Source organism: Montipora capricornis, chromosome 13 (genome assembly GCF_036669925.1).
Source record: "Montipora capricornis isolate CH-2021 chromosome 13, ASM3666992v2, whole genome shotgun sequence".
Lineage (NCBI taxonomy): Eukaryota > Metazoa > Cnidaria > Anthozoa > Scleractinia > Acroporidae > Montipora > Montipora capricornis.
Genome location: NC_090895.1, coordinates 9,938,070 through 9,945,569, shown reverse-complemented (window position 1 = coordinate 9,945,569; position 7,500 = coordinate 9,938,070). Strand labels below are relative to the sequence as shown.

General features: G+C 38.3%; 1 protein-coding gene across 1 annotated transcript in view; it reads right to left on the bottom strand.

The window, feature by feature from the left end:
* Positions 1-7,500, bottom strand: part of LOC138028355 (run domain Beclin-1-interacting and cysteine-rich domain-containing protein-like) — a 30,437-nt gene that overhangs the window by 2,735 nt on the left and 20,202 nt on the right. Inside the window, exons 11-17 of the mRNA XM_068875856.1 lie at positions 7,158-7,275; positions 4,728-4,848; positions 4,361-4,422; positions 4,184-4,262; positions 2,559-2,633; positions 1,660-1,753; positions 1,395-1,467 (exon numbers count right to left, since the gene is read on the bottom strand). Coding sequence (XP_068731957.1) covers positions 1,395-1,467; positions 1,660-1,753; positions 2,559-2,633; positions 4,184-4,262; positions 4,361-4,422; positions 4,728-4,848; positions 7,158-7,275 — 622 coding nt within the window. The remainder of the gene's footprint in view (positions 1-1,394; positions 1,468-1,659; positions 1,754-2,558; positions 2,634-4,183; positions 4,263-4,360; positions 4,423-4,727; positions 4,849-7,157; positions 7,276-7,500) is intronic.

The following is a 7,500-nucleotide window of genomic DNA, read 5'->3' as shown; positions in this document are numbered from 1 at the left end:
TTGAGTGTAAGCATTTGCTACCCAATTTAAACTATAAGGTAAGTGTAAGGTGAGATGTTATTGTTTCGTAAGGGCAAATGCAACTGTTTATCGTCACTTGAGGACTGGAGTTTTGGGGTTTATTTTCTGTATCCCAGACTCGAGTAATGTTGAAGTTGGCTTGAAGAGCAAGGGCACACTTCGTGACGCTTATTGAAATCGTCGTGTAGCTAATTACCCGCATTTCTGGACATATCTGGGAAATTGAGAGTTAGGTACTCCCATCAGACTGATTTCATATTTTCCCTCTAAATTTTCATCATTAGTCCTAACAGCAAACTTTTCATCGAATTCTCCATTCCTAAACGCTATTTTTACTCCCCTATTGTTTAATATGGATAACGCAAATTCAGACTTGGAAGTCCCCATAGCAAAGAAAAAAAAATTCATCTGTGTTGAGTCTGGCAAAAACTAAAGAAACTATAAAATCCAAGTGTACTTGAATTAACACTGGTCACATGACTTACTGGACGATGTTGGTTCATTGCTGTTCTCTGCCACATTTGCTTTGATTCGCCGCTTAGTAATAGAAGTAGCTTTACTCGTCATTACGTAATGGTGAAATTATACGAGGGTACTATATTTTCAAAAGGGGTACTTCATTTTCAATCCATTTACCTTGTCTTTTTCTTGTCATTTCCTTGTGTCATATTCTTGTGCCTCGTAGGTTGTTTTTTTTTCTTCTTTGCTCAGACAAAGGCAGATTTGAGAACTTCTCCCTTTTGAACGCTTAACACACAAAAAGCGCAAAACTGCTAGCTAGAAAGTGCTCATTTCCATGTAATTTGGACCTCTTGGAGAAGATTCATACCGCTTTTTATGGTGCACTCGTCTCCACCGGTGTAAGTGAGGCTACCATATGACACAAAAACTAAGTGGATTGGCGCCGACAAATAGAACTGAAAATTTGGAAGTTTTCTAAGGGCCGATTTACACGGTACGATTTTTGTCGCATGCGACAACGGCTTACGACAGGCCCACGACATGATTTACGATTGTTGTGTACGTCAGAAAAAATGTCCTAGCATTTTAAAACATGTTTTAAAACGCTGCGACAATCGCAAATCATGTCGTAGGCCTGTCGTAGCCTCTCGCATGCGACAAAAATCGTACCGTGTAAATCGGCCCTTACTTTGACACGTTTTACGTAAATGGCCTTAATTTAATTTGTGATTGTTAAGTAACGATTTTTGTGTTCTACAGTGCAATAAATAAATAGATAAATAAATAAATAGATTAAAAGGGTTTCCTTTCCTTGCAGGAAATTTTTTTTGGATCGAGAAAACCACGAATGTTTTATATGGTATACAGACTTGAAAATAAGATTGTCGAAATCTATGTACAGTGTAAATTACCTGACGCGCAATCTCTCGCACTTTGGACATTTTCCCGCCACGTAACAGTCTTTATGAAAAGAAGCACGGCAAGCTGAAAATAAATTTGTAGAAATAGTCACAGAATAGAAGAAAAGGGGAAAAACAAGGAAATCTGCAGCAGAAAAAAAACATGACTTTTTCACAGGGCTCCACTGGAGCATGGGAACATTGAAAATGACGGCAAATGGGGGAAAATTGACGCTGCAGCATCTGCTTCACTCATTCTCTGAATTTATTTACAAACCTGAACATTGAGTAACTCTGTTAAGTTGAAATGGAAAAATGACATCATCCCCATTCTTGCAATATTCGCAAATAAACCCTTTGGCTAGGCAAAGCTGCAAAAAGATTGCAAAGTGCAATTCAGAGACGACACAAGTAAAGAAAAACAAACAACAATGATGTTTGCCCTCCAAGCTCCTTTGGGTTTGTTAACCCAATTTCGGAGAAAACGGTGTTGATGAGACAAGATCAACAAAATTCATCTACATCGATGACTGAATGTCAGCCTTTGTGTAGGCCATCGGTAACATCATATTGCTTGTCCGGACGTTTGACCGTTAAAATAAAAACGTATTATCAACCGGCACTCCTAATTAAGCGTCAGAAGTTCCTTTACCCTTCAATGGGTATTCTCTCAGGAAGCCGAGGGTGCGCTCATTTTACTCCCCTCTATCCATCAGTGCTCCGTTTTAAGGGTATTTATAGCTACCTGAAGCTACACAGAATGGAAAGAAGTCGAAGCAAGGATGTGAGGCAACTAGGGATCGAACTCAGGACCTCTCGCACAGAAGGCCGCGTACTAACCAACTGTGCAATCCTTACTCCTGCAAGAGCAAGTACATGTGATATTTCCAAAACAGCTGCACAATGAGATTTGTATGATATTTTGCATAAACTTCAATGAGTCACAAGGCCTCGCCTTAAGCTTAAGAACTTTTATGTATTGCTCTGTGGGAGTTAGATGTCGAACTTTATGTATTGCTCTGTGGTTCAATGAGGTCATAGTTAATGCCACTTTGTGACGCATATACCAAGTAACGTGAATCTCATCATGGAGCTGTACTGGACAACCTTCGCAAAGAGAAGCCAGACATTTTGTAATACGTTCGTGTCGTAATTTCACTAAGAATAAGGACATACCTGACATTGGTTGATGTGGTTCAATGATTCGATCGCCAATCCCCGCAAAAACAACAGAAGGTCTCCATCACGTCCCTGCGGATAGACACATTTATTATATGGAGGAGAGTGTTTTACTGGGAACTAAACCACTCGTAGATTCCATACGCCACTACATCCGGGACCCGAGTGGCGTATTTTCCGTACCGTACGTCACCTTTGTGAGTGTCGTATCGTTCAATGACGTCACGATTCCCCCCTTTTTTATAAAGCCCAGCCGTATTTGTAAAACTTGACTACTTTGAAACACAATAAAATCGGAATTTGTCAATATTTAGTTTCCATATAATAAAAAGAACATTACACGTTGGCTCGAAGATATAAATTTTATGTTCGAGTGGCAAAAACAATATCTCACTCGTTCGCTTCGCTCACTCGTGAGATATTGTTCTTGCCACTCGAACATAAAATTCATATCTTCTCGCCACCGTGTAATACCCTCTATATATATCACGGATAATAATAATAATAATAATAATAATAATAATAATAATAATAATAATAATAATAATATTATTATTATTATTCTTATTACTATTGTTAATTACTTATGAGAATAATCAAAAGCGCATTGCGATTAGATTAAGTTCTTACAATTTATAAAACGATTCCCCCCTTTTTTATAAAGCCCAGCCGTATTTGTAAAACTTGACTACTTTGAAACACAATAAAATCGGAATTTGTCAATATTTAGTTTCCATATAATAAAAAGAACATTACACGTTGGCTCGAAGATATAAATTTTATGTTCTCGTGGCAAAAACAATATCTCACTCGTTCGCTTCGCTCACTCGTGAGATATTGTTCTTGCCACTCGAACATAAAATTCATATCTTCTCGCCACCGTGTAATACCCTCTATATATATCACGGATAATAATAATAATAATAATAATAATAATAATAATAATAATAATAAAAATAATAATAATAATAATAATAATAATATTATTATTATTCTTATTACTACATGATTTACGATTGTTGTGTACGTCAGAAAAAATGTCCTAGCATTTTAAAACATGTTTTAAAACGCTGCGACAATCGCAAATCATGTCGTAGGCATTGTTAATTGTTAATTACTTATGAGAATAATCAAAAGCGCATTGCGATTAGATTAAGTTCTTACAATTTATAAAAAAAACAAATTTTATTCAACTGGTCCTCAAGCCATGAAAAATATTTTATTAACGTTGACGGCTGTATATATGACACAAATTTCTTTTCATTTAACAATTAAAATGTTACATGTAGGTTTGATTTTCTTCGAAAAATGTCTTGCAATACTGCATACAGATACTATACTGACAATTTAAAGCAATTTTATGCCACAGGTTAATAGGCCCGTTCCGAGTTCATGTCTGCCTCCTCTTCAAAGCGAGTCTAGGTGCAAAGTGTTTCTCATGAAAATTAGTTTTCATTCAAGAAGAATTAATTACCATCACAAAAACTTTGCACTTAGACTCACTTTGAAGAGAAGGCAGACATGAACTCGGAAATGGCCTATTAGTGTCACTCTCCAGACTGAAAGGGTCAATAGACTCCGCAGTCAATTCACAAATAACAGAAGCTACTAAGTGCAATCACCTGTAAGAGATCGTGCATAGAATAGAGAGACGGTTCTCCACAGATGTGATCTGGTAATTTAGTGAATGCTTCAGCTAGCCTGCAAGTCCAAACAGATCATGAACTTCGTGAACGTCTGCTTTGTAACAAGGTTACATTACAAACGTTTTCATTGTAGAGAAACAGAAAACAACTTACGCAGTCGCTTTTCTACAAGTCTGCATGAACCTTTTAAAGAAATGGAGCTGTTGGCGTATATCCTGTCAAAAAGCAACAAAAACGATTACCTTATTCGTATTAATTTTCGCGATTTTTAAAAGATCGTGATATTCAAGACCAACGGAAGAAAGTTTTCGTGAAAATGAACGACGCGAAATTTAGAGCAACACCCTGTTACTGATAGCAATACTCTGTAGTGTCTTGGTTTGACCGGTTTAGGACGGAACAAATATGCAGCTCGCAAAATATCCACGCATATTATTTGTTAAACCATTCAATAACGTGTATGTAAAGAAAAGGAAAAAAAACATAAATGCTACACAGGTTAAATAAATACAGACCCTACCTTCAATCCTTCCAATACTCGAGATCGTTTATATAAAGAGGGATTAAGATCTTTCATATCAAACAAAGGATCGAAGTGTATTTTTTGAAGTAAATCTCTTGCAAAGTTTGATACTTCATATCTTGTAGGAGGTTAAGAATACATCATCCGGTAAGCAAAGGAGGTCGGGTGCATTTCCGTTGCAAGTGATTAAAAAACGCGATGAAATTACTTTGGACAAAGGAGGCAGCGTGCAGGTTCAGGGTTGCCGACCTAAATTGGGATACAATTGCACTGGGTTTAAATTTAATTTGCTTCGGCGTCCAAATGGGTGTGTTTCAGTGGTGTCCAGTCCAACTGCCCCTTGATTAGTATCAGGAAACTGGTTACCACCTACCGGCGGGGGGTGGGGGGAGGGGGGGAGGCACTAGACAAAAAGAAAGAAATGGCTTTACTAATGCACAGAACTAGTTTTTTCAGATGAATCTGTGACAAAAGCCTATTATTGAAGGTGCTTTCTCCTACCTTTTCTGATAAGCTGATGAGCTATAGGGAGGTTTACAGGAGGTGAAAAACAAACTTATGAATGATTGGTCAGTAATCGGCGACCTAAATGTAAGTTATGCGCAAAGTATTCTGGAATCGCCAGAGGGCAAACATTGCAAGTCTCCAGACAGAAATGTACCACAGAAAGCTGTGTCTTCGTCAAAAGCAGTGATGTTGGTCAAAGAATTACACATTTTGGCCGTGATTTTGTGAGACAAGGAGGTGAGTGATGTTTCTGCGTGAAAATTGGGAGTTTTCGTGTGATTACTACGATGAAATCAATCGATTGACATTATTTCTTGCGTAAAGATTGATTGTGAACATCTACCTATCAAGTAGTACACACTTCGTTATAAATTTGAGGGGATCGATTCAATAAAGTCTGTTCACTTGCAACTACCTGTGTCGAGATTGCTTCCCTTTTAGTTATAACGCGTTAGAACAGTAACAGTGCTAATGTAATTTTACCCCCACAAAAGGAGACAAATTGTTGTGCAGGGAATGGAAACTGTTTACCGAGCTATTGCACTGTAGAGGGATGAAACCAGTGACAGCAAACACGGGGGAAATCCGAAGTGAACATTATGCGCAGGTTTTAAAGCCACTACTTTTCTCTCCCGTTGAGTTCAGTGGAGTAACGTGTGAAATAAAGTGTGGACAACTAAAGTTGTGAAACGCTGCTCAAGAGACCTATCTGCGCATTTTCAACAAAGAAAATGACCATCATGGACACTGATTTTCCGTCTTCTATGGTGTCAAAGAGGGGATGTGAAAGTCCAATTGCGTGATGTATTATTATAGTTATGCACTAGTAGAGCAGACCTTAGTACTCCTTGTAACCTTGAACTTATCACGATTTATAGCGCTGGCCCCAGTTGTTCAAAAAGGTGGATAACGTTATCCACCGGACAAATCAATATCCATTGGATAGCGCAATTGTTTTCACTATGACTTATCCACTGGATAGTGATTTGTTCGATGGATAGCGCTATCCATCGTTTGAATGACTGGGGACTGGACAGGATTCTATTTGTAACTCTGCGCACGGATTCAGCACACGTAATGCCTTCCTAAGTCAATCTCCTCAAACTTATAGCTACGTTTGTACTATTTCGAGACTCTGCATTACTTGATACATCTCAATCTTATCCAAGCAGGAAAGACTGTTAATTAATAAATTTTATCGCAGTAATAACACAAAAACTTACAATCTTCTCGCACAAACATTACTCACCTCCGTGTGTCACAAACACACGGCGAAAATACGTTATATTTTGTCCAATATCACGTCGGCTTTTGACGAAGACAACATTTTGGCGTGGATTTCTTTGTAGAGAATAGCAATGTTTGCACCCTGGCGATCCCAGAACCCTTTGCGCACAACGTAGGTCTCAGATTACTCGCAAATCATTCATTGCAAAGGTACGTTTGACAAGATGCCTTGTTTCCAGTATAGACAATACATAAGAGCGCCCGAAATACACCCGCCAAGTATTGGGGCAACCAAGACACACTTTAACTACATCCAAATGACGTCACATGGCCATGTTGGTGACCAAAACTAATCCCCTGGAAATAAGTTAGTTTCCCAAACGCATCCTTTTGAAAGTAAACTTTATGAATTTTTTTGTTAGCTGGAAATACGACCGCTGATCATCTAAATTAAAGAGCTTCATAATAACACGACGCATTAGGGCCGCCCTCCGCACAACGGCTCAAGCACTCTTAAAGATTTTGATGCTTATGATGTCAATTTCCGCCTTCCTTTGAGGGCTCGAGAAATCGAAGCAATCAGCACATGCTTGCTTTGTGAATGCATACTAACCATACACATACACCGGATTTCACTATCACAGTTTTGTGGATTGACAGTGAGTCCAGCACGTCTTTGTGTGGAAAGGATACTTTGTAAAGTCCCATTTCCGGATCACATTTGCTGGAATTATCTCCAAAGCATTATTGTGACAACTGCTGCAGAAATATTTTCCCAAATAATGACAATATCTAAACCGCTTTATGTAATCTGCAAACAAAAATCATGATTGTATAGTATGCAATATCACAGAAAAGAAACTTTACGCAGGTTTTAACCCATTGACTTGCGGGAGTTTCCCATTGACGAGTAAAATTGTCTGGCATTAGACAGAGTAAAGTCTGGCCGGTTCAGGCCGGTTTGGGAGTCAAAGGGATTTATTAATTAATGGTGACACAGTATTTCAGTTTTTCAGTGAGTGATTAACCCATTGAC